Source organism: Nannospalax galili, unplaced genomic scaffold (genome assembly GCF_000622305.1).
Source record: "Nannospalax galili isolate Female #2095 unplaced genomic scaffold, S.galili_v1.0 scaffold39, whole genome shotgun sequence".
NCBI lineage: Eukaryota > Metazoa > Chordata > Mammalia > Rodentia > Spalacidae > Nannospalax > Nannospalax galili.
In genome coordinates this window covers 4995755-5012239 of record NW_008346683.1, presented here as the reverse complement: position 1 = coordinate 5012239, position 16485 = coordinate 4995755, and the positions used below count along the sequence as shown (strand labels likewise).

General features: G+C 42.1%; 1 protein-coding gene across 1 annotated transcript in view; it reads left to right on the top strand.

Moving 5' to 3' along the window:
- Rfx4 (regulatory factor X4) overlaps positions 1 to 16485 on the top strand; it is a 178460-nt gene that overhangs the window by 104400 nt on the left and 57575 nt on the right. Inside the window, exons 6-8 of the mRNA XM_008843124.1 lie at positions 1885 to 2098; positions 2605 to 2682; positions 8497 to 8660. Coding sequence (XP_008841346.1) covers positions 1885 to 2098; positions 2605 to 2682; positions 8497 to 8660 — 456 coding nt within the window. The remainder of the gene's footprint in view (positions 1 to 1884; positions 2099 to 2604; positions 2683 to 8496; positions 8661 to 16485) is intronic.

Here is a 16485-nt window from a genome sequence, read left to right as displayed (position 1 = left end):
AGAAAAGTAGTCAATATGTTGTGCAGTGTTTCTGTAAATGAGGCCCATGAATTGCCACAGGACTGGGAAAATCTACCCCAGACTCACTAAATCGGAATCTTGGGGTGGGGGCAGGAGGTGGCCATATGTTCTGTGGGTGATTCTTATTGTTAATAAAGCTTGAGAATCACGGGCTTAGTGGTGAAATGCACATCAGAGATTCAGATCCTGCCTCTACAACCTACTCACTGGGTGATCTTGGGAGCCTTACTTAAATTCTCTGGACCTTAATTTCCTTGCTTGTAAAATGTCGGCTGAGAATTAGTTCTTGCCTCATGAGGACTTTGTAAGATAAAACAATGTGTATCCTGGGAAAGGGGGTGGGTCCTGGAAAAGGGTCAAGGAATCTGTATGTTTACTAAACTCTGAAAGCAATTCTGATACCATTTACTGTTACTACAGCACAATGGTTTGTAAGCAAGCAGACCTGTAAGAACCACAACCTGTTCTTGCCCTAAATTGCTCTATTACCTTGAGCAAATAATTTGACCTTTCTTGTTTCTGTTTGCTCATCTTTAGGAGGATTGGAAATAATTCCCAATTCATAAGATTATTTTTTTATTTTATTTATTATTTTTATTTTATGTGTATGAGTGTGTTGCCTGTATGTGTATAAGTGCACCCATGTCATGCAATGCCCATAGAGGTCAGAAGAGGGCATCGGATCCCCTGGAACTGGAGTTATGGACAGTTATTAGCCGCCCTGTGGGTGCTGGGAAATGAACCAAAGTCCTTTTCAAGAGGAACCAGTGCTCTTAACCACTGAACCATCTCTCCAGCACCCACATAAGGTTATTTTAAAACTAATGTGGGCCAAGCACTCTGCAAAGTGCTCAACAGACTGTAGCTAAAATACTAAGTATTCTTCCATCTTAACTGAAAGCCCTGCTGTGATTAAGGCTGTTTGAGTTAATAAAAAGCTCTGGTCTTTGACATTCAGTATCAACTGAGGCACTGAATATATCATTAAAAAATATGCCAGGCGTGGTGGCACATCCCTTTAATCCCAGCACTTGGGAGGCAGAGGCAGGCAGATGAAGTTCTGTGGTGTCAAGGCCTGTGTAGAGCCAGCTAGTTCCTGGCTAGTCAGAGCTACATAATGAAACCTTGTCTCAAAATAAAAAGTTCCAATTTAAAAAATATAATGTATATATACTGGGGCTGGAGAGATGGCTCAGGGTTAAGAACACTGGCTGTTCTTGCAGAAGACCTGGGTTCGAATTCCAGCACCCACATGGCAGCTAACAACTGTCTGTAACTCCAGTTCCAGGGGATCCGACAGCCTCTTCTGTCCTCCATGGGCATTGTGTGACACGGGTGCACTTACCCACATGCAGGCAATACACGCATACACATAAAGTAAAATAAAAAAAATAAAGAAAAATATATAGCTCTTTGAGACTAGCTTTTACTGAAGAAGATAATCATAGTCCAAGTGAATTTTTGTTGGTGGGACAGTCATGAATGGCATCCTACTGACAGGTCCCCACAGAGGGCGAACACTCAAGTGTGGTACCCTTGAGATGGTATTTGGTAGACCTAAGAGATCAGGTACAAATGGAAAATTTTTTCATCCTTTCTCTGCAAAGTATTTGACTTAACATTTTCTGTAGGAGGCAATTTTAGTTATTTTTACCTGCCTGATTGATGGCTGGCAACATAGAACTTTGGCTTAATTGTAGATCTCAGAGATGTCAAGCCTCATAGAAGTGTTAACTCTTTTAGCCCCAGGTAGGATGTGTCCAGCCATCCTTGGCCTTGGACAACACCCTCCAACTCAGGAAACCCTGCCTAATCATAGTCCACACCCTCCCCTATGTCTCTGTCTCTTTCTTGGCGGCACAGGTACCACTACTATGGCATAGCAGTGAAGGAAAGCTCCCAATATTATGATGTGATGTATTCCAAGAAAGGGGCTGCCTGGGTGAGCGAGACGGGCAAGAAAGAAGTGAGCAAGCAGACAGTGGCATATTCTCCCCGGTCCAAGCTTGGAACATTGCTGCCGGAGTTTCCAAATGTCAAAGACTTAAATTTGCCAGCCAGTCTACCCGAGGAGAAGGTAACCACACCTGAAGTGATTGCTGGGGGGTGGTGGCCTCTCTCTGACTCTCTCTTTCACATAGCTTTCAGAGAATTCCAAAATGTCTATGATGGTTTTTGCAGATACACTGGTTTTTATTGTTTTCAGTGTCTTAGACACAAGAAGAATTCCATTCCATTAGCCCTACTGCATTGTGTGCCAAGCACTGTGTCGGGTGCCAGGCACATGAGCGTGAAGACCATGCCGTTTTGATCTTCTTGGAGCTAGAGTCTCGGGGTGGAGACAAAATGGGGACAAAGCGAAGCCAGTGCTTTCACACCACAGGTACAATTGGATGCTAGAGAGCACAGAGCAGGGGTCAAAGCCACTTAAGGACAATCACTCCCCTGAGGGTCTTGCCGGATGAGTAGGTATTAGGTGAAGTCCAGTCCTCCAGTGGAATAAGTGATGTCAACACCAAAATTCCCAGGCAGCCACCCTGTGTATTAATGTCTCCCTTTGTTGATCCTCTACCTACCCCACAGGTCTCTACTTTTATCATGATGTACAGAACACACTGTCAGAGAATACTGGACACTGTAATAAGAGCCAACTTTGATGAGGTACGTCCACAGCTTTGTGCTGTAAATACTCTGTATGAAAATATTACATTTCACACTTGCTCCTACTTCAAGAGCTCCCACCAGGTACCAGGCCCGGTGTCTGGAAGCCCTTGACAACCATTGGCCCACTTTTCACAGGGATGGCACAAGACCGGTGCTGTCATTATCTCCCTACTTTACAGAGCTTGTGTGCATAGCAGGCAGCATCCGCCTTTCCTTGACAGTAAGCATAATTCTGCCCTCTTGTCATACTGGGAAGACCATTTTGGCAGCCTATCAGCACACCTAGAAATGTAGCTTAAGAGAAGTTGAAGAGTTATTTTGGATTTGACCTTTTCCTGAGGTCATCCACATGGTTGATTTTGGAGCAGTTACCCTCCCTCCACCTTCAAGGTCTGGTCTCTGTTTCTATCAAATCCTACCTGTAGGGCCATCTTTAAATACAGTGTAAGAAGTTCACTTTATTTTTCACTTAAAAATATTGCATTTAAAAAAAGAATACAGGGACTGGAGCGATGATGATTCAGTGGATAAGAGCACTTGTTGCTCTTGCAAAGGACCTGGGTTCACTTCCCAGCATCCATATGGTGGCTAACAACTGTCTGTAATTCCAGTTCCAGGAGTTCTAATGCCCTCCTCTGATCTCCATGGGCACTGCACGCATATGGTGCACTTACATCCATGCAAGCAAAACACTCATACATACATCAGAGGCAAGTGGATTTCTGTGAGCTGGAAGCCAGCCTGGTCTATGTAGCAAGTTCCAAGCCAACCAGGGTTACATGGTGAGACTTTGATTCAAGAAAGAAAAAAGAAAATAATAGAGAGGAGAAAACAAAGACTTGAGGCACCCATTATATAACCAGAGAGACAAGAAAGTCCTCTTTCCCGAGAAGCCACCCATCTCGCCCCACAAACCAGAGGCCATGCTGTTTAAAGGTAGTGCCTTTCAGGAAAAATCAGCAATCTCAATTCCAGCAGTGCCCTGGGACCGGATATGGACATTCAATTAGAGGGAAGAGAATGTGGGCTCTAAAAGATCTACAAAACCCAGCCATCACTGGTGGGAAAGACCCCTGAGATTCCTTGTGTGTGTGTGTTTGGGGCAGAAGGGCACTGCTGTGGGAGGTCAGCATGAAAACAAAGTAAGGCATGAAAGGCTCCTGCCTTTCCACTGATGGGTATCATCGCAACAAATGTCTACTGTGCTTTCCCCTGTCAGCCGGCTCGTGGTACCAGAGATGGCAGTGTGTTGGTGATGATGGATCATTCTTCTTTCTCTCAACTTTGTGGACTAGATTTCCTAAACATCTTTTAAAACCTCCCAAATTATTTGAGCAATATTTTTTAAAAAATCCACTGAAATCAGAGCAAATAATGACTCAAGAGTGTTATGATGACACCAGCTGCTATAACAAATAAGACCTCAAATCTTATTTTTTGGAAGCTTTTTCCTTACTCATGTTACAATTCAATATGGATACTCTCAGTTGAGAAACTGGTAGTTTGGGGTGGTATGGGGATCCAGGTTACTTCATGCTTGTGACCCCAGAACCTCAGAATCCTATTGTTCTGCTGATGCATCTGGTAAAAGGGTTACAAGGAAAACATGCCCCGTTAGTAACCTTTTCAGCTTAGCAATAAAACATCTCACTGTTGTGTGATTGACAAGAGTAGGTGCCATATCTATGTGGTGGGATTGAGGGGTGCAGCTCCTCTGATATGTGAACTCCCATACCTATAGTGACAGTCTTCCTTACATTCATATGTAACTTTATTCAAGTCCAAACTCATTCCCATCATTTCATTTCACTTAATTCTCATATTTATTGATTACCAAATGTTGCCACACATTGTTTGCTTATTTTATAGATAAGTAACACACAGTCTTCCTTGGGAGGGGAAAGACATTCAAAGCAGCCAGTGGAATGACACGTATGTAGTGAGAGGTTAGGAACTTTGTGAAGGGCAAAGCATCCCTATGGGAAGAACAAGAGTTTCAAGACCTGGCTGTACAGTCGAAGTTTCTCTTTCTCACCCAAGATCATAAAATAGTATCCCTCTCTATCTTATTCACAAGATTACTAAGAGATACACTCTAACCGAGAAATGGTCATACAAATGCTTGCTTTTATGAGATCTAGAGAATTAAGAGACTTGGCCAAGGTCATGCAATAGGATAGGACCGAAGTTGTAAACAGATCCTTTTGTCACCTGGCACCTTTAGTCTGTGTCCTTTCTACTCCTCTGGCATGGGTATTTAGTGACAGTCTTGAATGAAGATGGTTAAGGAAGGTGTAGTTCATTCTACCTAGTCAGAAATAAATGAACAGGGATATTTTACCTCTGAGAAACATGAAGAAAGTCATTGGTAAATGGATGATTTGTCTCAAGCACCACAATGTAACCCTTGTGGGGTGAGAATCTTGTATGTCTTGCTCACTACTCTTCCAGCTGGCTGCACTCTTAGACTCTCAGTAAATATTTGGTGCAAATATTCCAAAAGGGGGCATACAGATTGGTGGGTAGGTAGATGTTGGACAGATGGATATAGAAATGCGATTCATTTATAACACTGTCAAGCAAGTGAACACACACATACACACACACACACACACACACACATGCACACACACGCACACACACGTAGGGAACTCCCAGTAAAATCCTCCCCAGACAACATAGAGCAGTGATCTGGGAAGTCCCAAAGTCCCATGTTTGAGTCCCCAATCCACCACTTATTAGCCGGTGACCTTGGCCAAAGTATTTTCTCTCTCTGAGCCCCAATTTCCATCATTGCAAAAAACAAAGAGTGATAATAATTTTACATACCTCATAGTAAAGTTGGGGTATACATGAAAAGTAGGTGCAAAGTGTCTGATTCTGAACTAGAACATAATAGTAGACATTTTGGTAGCTATTGCTTATGAAGCCTTTCCACTGCTATACCAATTAGGTACCCAACTGAAAATCATAGATGTCTTTCTACAAGTTGCAAACATATTAGTGATAAATTAAATATGGACATAGAAAAAGATAAAAAATAGCCTTGCTTAGGGATTCTTTTTTTAATATTTATTATTTTTATTTTATGTGTATGAGTGTATTGCCTGCATGTATGTGAATGCAACCGTGTCATGCAATGCCATGGAGGTCAGAAGAGGGCTTCGGATTCCCCTGGAACTGGAGTTAAGGGTGGTTCATAGCTGCCATGTGGGTGCTGGGAATTGAACCCAGGTCCTCTGCAAGAGCAGTCAGTGCTCTTAACTGCTGAGCCATCTCTCCAGCCCCTGTTAGGGATTCTTTAAATAAAAATCTGGTGCTTCCTTGGACCAAGGGAAGAAGAGCTGAAGGAGATTGAGACAGATATCCCAGAAAACTGACTTTCAACCATCACATTCAATGACTTACCTCATTTTTCTGATGATACTGATTACAAAGAATGAGGCAAACTTAACAGAATTTTTCCATCTAATAAGTTTTCATTTATTAAATGTCTACATGCCATCTGTTTTGCATAAGTCATCCTATTTCAGTCTAATAATAGGCAGTCATCATCATCTCCATCTTAAAAGAGCTGCTTGCTCACATAAAGCCCTGAGCATCAGAGTTGATCGACTTGACTTTACATCGCTAAACCAGAGCTTTTAACATCCTGAAACAAGTCTCTTTCGCCCAGATTTAACGTTGTCATGACCCTCTGCCCAACAACTCAAGCCATGAACCTTGATTTCACTTCCCCCTTCCTATCCAGTCCATGGGGAGGCCAGGCCGGTCCCCCTGCCCCCCAAGGAAGAAGTGCTGTCTGTCCATTTCACAGCTGGCCTCCAAGTCTCAGCACTTGCATGAATCCTTACTCTCCTTCCTTTTCCTTCTTGCTCAAAGGAGCTGGAACCGTTGGACATTTTGCAGACTACAACACAGAGAAAGGACATTAACACCAGATAATGCCCTCTATACAAAAGCTGCCAGGAACCTAGGGACTGATCAGGGTTCCCCGTGCAGCTTGAGCAGGCGGAGTAACAGACAGATGCCTGCTAAAGACACGGATTCTCCACAGATTTGTTTTATCCTACACAGCAGCTGATCTTTTCCAGACATTTTGCTAGAAGCTGGCAGCTTATATAAGATGGGGGTAGGGCTGCATGCATGCAGAGCCAAGGGAAGTGGATAAACTCAGAATCTATCAATTCTTAAGAAAAAAGTGGGGGAGATTTCCTTAGAGTGGAAAGCTCAGGCAAGAGGGTCTAGCACCAGGCTGGAGGCCAATACCAGGGATGATCTGGGACCTGGGACCTGGTTCTAGGAAAGGTCCGAAAGGTGGTGCAAGCCATCAGGCAGGGACAGAAAACTGAGGAGTAGCAGCAGCCCAAAGAAAAACATGGGCCCTGCAATTGAGCTAGAAGCCCAGTTACTATCTGATAGGCAAACCTGCCATGAGACCGAGGTAGAAGGATGCGCAGCTCTACGTCCTCCTTCAGACTACTGTCTGACTTCTGGCAACGAACTTGCTAATGCTGGAAGTGGGAGTAAAGGTTCTTGGCTGCAGTGTTGTTAGGAGTGTCACAAGGGAGAACCCCTATGACTTGTCTGGCACATGGGAGGCGCTCAGTAAAGAGAGCAGCAAGGATACCCACTCCAAAATACTGGGCTGGAACTACCAGATTATGTCTTCCATACCTGAGCAGCACTGGCTTAGAGGAATCAGTGATATAGAAACCGCTGAGTGTGGGGTTCAAGAGTGCCTATCTTAGATAGCGTAGAGAGGGATGCATAGCCTAGGACCCAAGTCAGGTCTCTAGAATTTATAAAAATCTGGAGTTACATAGTCCTAGCTTCACAATGGGCTTTTCTTCAGTGTTAGACGAAGTAGAGGTATTTGGGGGTGTTATTATACACGATTTACCATTTTCTGATTCCCTTCACTTCCTTTACCTTGCTTTATCCCTCTGCCTTCTTTAAGACACAACACAAAAAAATGTAGCTGTGAGGGCATCAAGTTCTCTGCTTTGAACATCCACCCTGCCATTTGCTCATCCATACATAGCCCTAAATTCCTGCTAATAATTACCACACTAATAATAAGTCTATTCTGAGTGTCCAGGAGAGTACTGCTCTGTGCCACTGGTTGTGAGGCTAAAAAGAAAAAAAATCAACCACACATTTCATGTGCCCATGGACCTTACTGCCCAGATATCACCACCAAGCATTCCATAATGGCACCAGCTGGCCAGGGCTCTGGGAAAATGGAGGGTTTGGTAAGTGGAAAGTGCCTTTTACTTTGTCCAGGATTTTGACACATGTACTGAATGGGGGGAATTTTGCAAGTAGCACTTCCTGTCCTCCCTTTGACTACCTTCCTCAACCTGCAGCTCCCATGTATTCATCTTTCTTCCCAGAACATCCAGGAACCACCAGGGGGCTCGAAGAACAATGAGGCTAGTATTCCAACCTTTTAAAACAGTTTCCAGTCTTCCCTCCCATTACCTGGTCTCAGATTTCAGCAAGCAGTGAAGGAGCCCCTATCTCCTCTCCTTAGCAGAGGAGACACCAGGCTGCCAGGCCAGGCAGATCTCCAGCAGTGAGCATGCTTCCTACATGGGCAGGGGGCAAGTGACTTGGGATGGGTGGAACTTCCCACACTACCACAAGGAGGTCTCCCACTGCAATAGAGGAAGTAGATGACCGCCCTACAGCCTGAGCTGCCTGGACTGAGTCCCAAGGCTCTGCTAAGAGATCCTTTCTAAAGCCTGTTTCTCTCTCTCTCTCTTTCTCTCTCTCTCTCTCTCTCTCTCTCTCTCTGGATTGATACAGGTTCAAAGTTTCCTTCTGCACTTTTGGCAAGGAATGCCGCCCCACATGCTGCCCGTGCTGGGCTCCTCCACGGTGGTGAACATCGTGGGTGTGTGTGACTCCATCCTCTACAAGGCTATCTCTGGGGTGCTGATGCCCACCGTGCTGCAGGCATTACCTGACAGGTGAGTTTGCTTGTTCTCATCTTCTGGACTTTTAAAAATTAAAGGGTCTAGTTTTAAATTTTTTATTTTTATTTTATGCATATGAGGATTTTGCCTGCACATATATAAGTGTGCCTGTGCTATGCATTGCCTGCAGAGGCCAGAAGAGGATATTCAATTCCCTGGAACTGGAGTTATTGACGGTCATTAGCCATGTGGGTGTTAGGAACCAAACTTGGGTCCTCTGCAAGAGTAGTCAGTGCCCTCAACTACTGAGTCATCTCTCCCACCCCTACAGGGTGTAGTTTTGAATATAAATGTTTATACTTTGAACCATTTCTGTGGTTCAAACTTCCAAAGGTAGAATAAGGTAGATAGTGGAAAGCTTTTGCTCCCTCCTCCACCCCCACTTCCCCAGACAACCTCCTCCCTCCCCCAAACAGCCAATACAATCATTTCCATGAAAGTCACCCCATGCGCTGTTCACAGAAATGCACTACTTTTGCTCAATGAAATGATGTCATTGTCTATACTGTTTTGTGTCTTGCTTTTCAACAAAGCCATTTCATCTCGCAATTGTGCTGGACTGTACTTCCATGCCTTCACCACCACACTCCATGCCACTCTTGTTCAGGGTGCTGATCCCTGACTTCCTTGCGGGGATTGGGGGGTGGGCAGGAGCTGATTCTTTGGCCCCTTCTGTGGGGTTGCCTCTGACCAGCCCTGTCTTTCCACAGGACTCTGCTCCCTCCCAGGCAGACCCTGTCCTTCCAGGTTGTCCCTTGGGTCTATAGTTAGTAGGCCCAGGTGGCTTCTCATCCCAGTTTACAATGGTCCCCCTATGGGTTCTCTTCTGCCTGTCTACCCCTTTCTAAATCGTCTCTTGCAGATAAGACATTTCAAGTGGCATCTGTTTTTTGTTGGTACCATTTCAGAGGGACGCCCTATGGGTTCATGAAGAGTTTTTTGTAACAGTATAGACTTAGCCCACTTTGAAGTTTATTGGTCCCCTTGATGTTTCAAGTCTTACTCAATGACAAGTGATGCTGTGAGAAATGGCGTGGTGGAGTGTATTATGGAGTCTATTGGTTTCTTGTGGCTGCTGTAATAATTACTACAAAATGGGTGGCTTAGAACAAGAGAAATTTATTTGGCCCTTCGAGTTTCTCTTTTTTTGGCCACAAATTCATGAGCATTTCTTTTTAAAAAAATATTTTATTCATTATTATTATTAATTTTGGTCTTTTTGAGACAGGGTCTCCCTGTAGCCCCAGCTGGCCTGGAACTCACTATGTAGATCAGTTTGGCAATGAACTCAGAGTGGTCCACCTGCCTCTGCCTCCCGAGTGCTGGGATTAAATTGTGTGCTGGGCTTATTTATTATTTTTTATTTTATGTGTGTGAATGTATTGCCTGTATGTGAGTGCACCTGTATTGTACAGTGCCCACAGAGATCAGAAGAGGGCATTGGATCCCCTGGAACTGGAGTTACAGATGGTTGTTAGCTGCCATGTGGGTGACAAGAGCAACCAGTGCTCTTAACCGCTGAGCCATCTCTCCAGCCCCTACATGAGCATTTCTTGTAAATAAACCAGAAGTGCAAAGTCAAGGTGTTGGCAGTCTGCCTTTGTGGAGGTTCTTGGCTTACAGCTGTGTCACTCCAGTCTCTGTCCCATCTTCTCACCATCTACTGTATCTTTGTCTTATTTTGTCTCTTATTGGGACACCTGCACCTGGATTTAGGATCCACTTATTTCAGACTGATCTCAACTGGAGAGCCTTATTCATATCTGCAAAGACCTTTTATTCCAAATAAGGCCATCTTTTCCTGTTCTGAATGGAAGAATGTTCTGGGAGCCACCATTCACCCTACTACATGGAATATATGTGTAGAATAAAGTCCTAGAAGATTTATTATCTAGTAGTTTTTAGACAGGGTCTCGGGCCAGGCTGGCTTTGAACTTCCTATATGGCCAAGGATGACCGCGAATTTCCGATCCTCCTGCTTCCACCTCCTGAATGCTGGGATTACAGATGTCTGCCAGCATGCCAGAGTTTCGTATGGTGCTTGGGATCCAACCCAAGACTTCCTGTATGCTAAACAAGCACTCTACCAACTGAGCTACATCTCCAGCCCAGGCTTGGATGTTTTGGGGGTGGGGCATGATTCGATCTGTAGTCCATAGGTTTTCATATGCAACATTTTAATATTATTATTTCCTACATATTTATGATTTCCTTTTGCAACCCCTCTACCATTAGATATTTAAAAAGAAAATTTAGGAGCTGGAGAGATGGCTCAGCGGTTAAGAACACTTATTGTTCTTGCAGAAGACCTGGGTTCAAATCCCAGCACCCACATGGCAGCTAACAACTGTCTGTAACTCCAGTTCCAGAGGATCCGACAGCCTCTTCTGTCTTCTGCGGACATTGAATGACACAGATGTACTTACCTACATGCAGGCAATACATACATACACATAAAAAAATAATAAACAAAATATTTTTTAAAAAATAAAATTTTAAATTTTCTGAGTGTTGGGAGCTATTTTCTGGCTATTTTTATTCATTTTAATTTTTATTATTTTGTGGTTAGAGATTATTGCCCAAAGCATTTCTTCCTGAGAGTTCATTTAGGTTGTTTCTATTGTCCAATACATGGCCAGTCTTTGTGAACATTGCGCTGATACTTGAAAGGAAGAAACTTTCGGTTTCCAAGGTACAGACTTTAATAGGTGTGTGTGTGTGTGTGTGTGTGTGTGTGTGTGTGTGTATTGTTGTTGTTGTTGTTGATTGAACCCAGAGCCTAAGAAATGCTAAGGAAGTGCCCTACCAGTTTATGGCCCCTCTCCCACCAGGCTGGTCTCAAACTGCTGGTCCCACTTCAGCCTCTTGGGTAGCTGAGACTCCAGGAAGACACCACTATACCTGGCTTCCGCTTTTCAGTTTTGTAGATGATGTGAAGCAGAGGGTTTCATTTTTAGATGAAGGCCCGAATATTCCAGCACCCTTGTTTATAAAGCTAAGCTTTTTCTGTTGAATTGCCTTATACCCTTGTAGAAAAGGAATTGGCCATACATGTGTGGACGTACTTCTGGGCTCTTCATGCTGGCCCACTCCTTGGTTGGCCCGTCCTTTCACCAGTACCTCACCATCTTGGTTACAGCTGGTTTTATAATAGTTTTAAAACAAGTAAAATGAGATCTCTGACATTGTTATTCTTTTTAAAAATTGTTCCTTTGCTCTGACATATTAATTTTGTAGACTCTTTAAAAATATTTTAAAAGGATTTTGATTCAGATTGCCTTGAGTCTATAAATAAAATTTTATATAATATTATTATAAGATAATATTTATCTTACCAATATGGATGCTTCCAATCCATGAACATGGTACATATTTCATTTATTTAGGTCCTCTTACAATATCCTTCAGTTTCCAGTCATTCAGTGCTACTTTACAGAGACATGTGTTGATTTGTTACAAGAGCTTATTAAGCTCACCTTTAATCCTTTTTTAGAAAATATATTTATTATTTTTATTTTACGTGTGTGAGTGTATTGCCTGCATGTATGTGAGTGCACCCGTGTCGTGCAATGCTGCTGAGGTCAGAAGAGGGCTTCCGATTCCCTTGGAACTGGAGTTAAGGACAGTTCATAGCAACCATGTGGGTGCTGGAAATTGAACCCGGGTCCTTTGCAAGAGCAGTCAGTGCTCTTAACCACTGAGCCATCTCTCCAGCCCCACTTACTAATTCTTAATAGCTTTCTTTGGAGATTCTTTGGGGCTTCCTGTGAGTATAATGTAATCTAGGATTACAGACCATTTTTTTCCCCTTAATTTCCACTCTGTATATCCTTCTCCCCCACAATGTTAAACCGGCTAGGACCTGTACTGGAGACCAGACATTTCCCTGGGTCTTACTGGGAAAGTACATAGTATTCACAATAAAGTAAGATGTGGGTGTCATCAGGCTGAGGAAGTGCCTTTCCCTTCCTACTTTTCTGAGAATTTTTATCATGAAAGCATTTTGAATTTTGTTAGACATTTTTAGTTTGTTTCAGGATCATTCTAAGTTTTTTCCCTCTCTAGTTTGCTAATGTGGCAGCTTTCATATTGTTTTATTTTCAAATATTGTAGCAGACTGTCATCTTCAGGGTAAACCTACTTCATCATGATTTTAAAAATATTTCTATATATGAATTGCTGATATTTACGGACATTAGTGATCTTCAGGCTTCTTTTCCTGTAATATCTTTTCTCTAATTTTGGTGTCAGAGTAATAGTTTTGGTCTCATAGAATGAGATAGAAAATGTTTCTTCCCTTCTTTTATTCTCAAAGAGTTAGAGAATTTCATTTAAAAATTGAATTTATGAGCTTAAAGTTGTTTATATTTCTTTATTTCTTCTTGGTACCTATAGGATCTGTAATAATGTTCTCTTAAGCCTGATGTGAGTTGCATACATTGTCTTGTATTAATTCTTTTAAATGTATTTAAACTGATTCAGTAGCCCATAATACGCTGTATGTTGGTGAATGTTCTGTGTATTCTGATAGGGCTGTGTATTCAGCTATCAGTTAATGAAGCGTTCTATAAATGTCTGTTACATCAAATTAATTGATAGTGTTGTTTAGGTTTTCTTTGTCCTGAAGGACTTTCTCTCCTTTTTGTCCTGCTGACTCCACCTCCAACTTTAATTGTGGATTTTCCTCTTTGTACCCAATTTTCCTTTACTTTGGAACTCATTTTCAAAGACTTGTAGTTAAATACATAAAAACTAGAATGCTCTGTCTTCTCAGAGAATTGATTCCTTTTCATAATATATATAATCATATTATTCATTATATATATATATTACCCCAGTAATACTTGTTCATTAGTTTATTTTGGTAATAGTACGAATACTGGAGCTTTTTGAAGACAGTGCCCTTTTCTGCCTTGCCACTCTGTCACTGTCCGTACATTTGCTGTATATTCAGCAGAGAGTGAGAACTGCATGTTTATCTGTCTAATCTGGGAGTTTCCCCATTTATTTGCCTTTTCTAGACCATTACACTCAATGGAATTACATGGTTGGATCAAGTCACTGCATCTCTCTAGTTTTTTGTTGTTGTTATTTTAGCTTCATCAGTTCTGTCTAAAACTAATTCCTTCTGTGTATAGTTTTGGTCTGTGTTTTATCATTCCATTTATTTCTATAATTAGCTTGTTATTTATACATCTTTAAAAAATTAATGGTTGCTTTGGGGTTTTAAATATATTTAACTGATTAAATATACTTTCAAATAGCATTGCTACTACTTATGATGTGAGAATCTTATGACAGTGAAGTTGCAACTTATCTTTCCCTGTTCTTTTGTCATTTGTTTCTGTACATACTATAAACTTCAAAAAACTAAACATTTTTGCCTTAGAATAATTCCCTTTTAGAGCTGACTGACGATACGGAGGCCTGTCTTTTTTCTCTACTTTCACTTCAATGATCCTGATCTTCAATTGGGTATATCATGTCTGTCTGTGAAGCACACTCTTGCCTGTAGACTTTTCTTTACATTTCTTATATTACAGGTCTGCTGCTAATGGATTCTTTCAGTTTTTGTTTGTGTGAAAAATATTTCTCCTCCATCTTTGAGTGGTACTTTCATTGAGTCCAGTACTAGATGGTCAAGTTGTCTGTGTTGTATATGTGTTGTGCACATGCGTGTGCCTGAGTGCTCAACCTTTGTGTGTGCATGTGGAAGTCAGAGGTGAGCATCAATTGCTCACCACCTTATTTAGGGGGATAGTTCTCTTACTGAACCTGGACTCCTCTCTTATGGCTAGAATGGCTCACCATGCGCCCATGATCTCTCTGCTTCCCCAAGGTCTGGGGCATCTCCCCAGCCTACGGATTGATAACTTGTCTTGTGTGACTTATTTTCTTTTCAGTATTTTAAAGATCTCATGCTAGTGTTTTTGACTTGCTTGTCTGTCCTTTGTTTTCTTTGTGCCCCTGTGGAAAACATATCCCCTGCCTTAACAACACTCAAGATTTTATCTTTGGTTTTCAGCTGCCTAACAAGGATCTAGTTTTGTTCCATCTTGGAGCTTCTTGGATCTGTGTGCTGCTGTAGTTTCTCTACTTTGGGGAAGTCCTAAATAGTGTCTCTATTTCCTCCTCCTGGCATTTCTTTCTTTTTAAATATCTATTTTTAAAGGTGATTTTTTTTCTCTGTGTTTGCCTGCATGTATATATGTGCATAGTGTGCATGCAGTGACTGTGGAGGCCAGAAGAGGGTGTCATCCCTTCTAGAACTGGAGTTACAGATGGTTGTGAGCTTCCATGTGGGTACTGGGAACCGAAAACAGGTCTTCTGGGGGAGCAGGAAGTCCTTTTAATGGCTGGTCCAGTCTTCCCCGCTGCTTCTGGCATTTCAAAAATAAGTATGTTAGCTGATTTGGCATTGTTCCCCAAATCTTAAAAGCAATTATTCTTTGTTCACTCATTTTTAGTTTGAGTTTGAAGTAGGTAACGTGAACTCTCTTCAGGTTCACCAGTTCTTACCCTGGGCTACCAGTGCTACCAGCCTCTCTTTTCATTTTTGTATCTAACAAATCATATGATTCTTTAAAATAAATTACATGTAGTTTTTAGGTGTGTGTGTGTGTGTGTGTGTGTGTGTGTGTGTGTGTGTGGTCCAAGGTCAGCTTTGTAGAGTTGGCATTGGTTTTCTCCTTCCACTTTTTACATGGGTTCCAAAGACTGAACTCAGGTCACAAGACTTGCTCAACAAGTGTCTTTACCAACTAAGCCATCTTGCCAGCCCCTGATTCTTTCTAGAATAACTCCTATGTCCTGTCGAAGTTTCTTATCTGTTTAATGTTTATCTTTTCCATTACATCCATATTAGTATTAACCATTTTATAGTTATTTTAAGTTCTGTTTGATAGTCTTGTTTTACTGACTACTTTGTCTTGTGAGAGTAGATTCTTTTTCTTGATTTTGTTTATCTTACCATTTATGTATGTGCACCTGTGCATGCAGGTGCATGCACATTGCATATGTGTGTGTGCAAGACAGAGGTCAATGTTGGGTGTCTTAACAACTGTCCATCTTATTTATTTGTTTATTTGTTTTATTTATTCACTTATTTATTTTGCTTTGGTCTTTTTTGAGACAGGGTCTCCCTTAGCCACAGCTGACCTGGAACTCACTATGGAGACCAGGCTTCCCTTGATCTTACAGAGATCTACCCGCCTCTGCCTCCCAAGTGCTGGGATTAAAGGTGTGTACCACCATACCTGGCTTCCATCTTATTTTTTTAAAGATTTGTTTATTTTTATGTATACGAGTGTTTTGCCTGCATGTATGTAAGTGTACCACTTGAATGCCTGGTTCCCCTGGAGGCCAAAAGAGGGAGTTAGAGCACCTAGAACTGGAGTTACGGACAGTTGTTAGCTGCCATATGGGTGCTGGATACTGAACCTGGGTCCTCTGCAAGAGCAGACAGTGTTCTTAACTACTGAGCCATCCCACCCCCCATCCTATTTTTTTAGACAAGTTCTTTCACTGAACCTGGAGCTTGTCAATTCAGCTAGGCTGGCTGGCCAGCAAGCCCCAGTGACCTTCCTGTCCCCACATTTCCAATGCTGAGATTACAGGTGTGCACTGCTATACATGGCTTTAACATGGATTTCAGGGCTCCAAACTCATGTCCTCATGCTCGCATGGCAAATACTTTACTACTAAGCCATCTCCCAGCCCTGTATCTTTCTTATTTTTTAAATATTTTATTTATTTTTTATTTTATGTGTATGAGTATATTACCTGCATGTATGTAAGTGCACCCATGTCATGCAAAGCC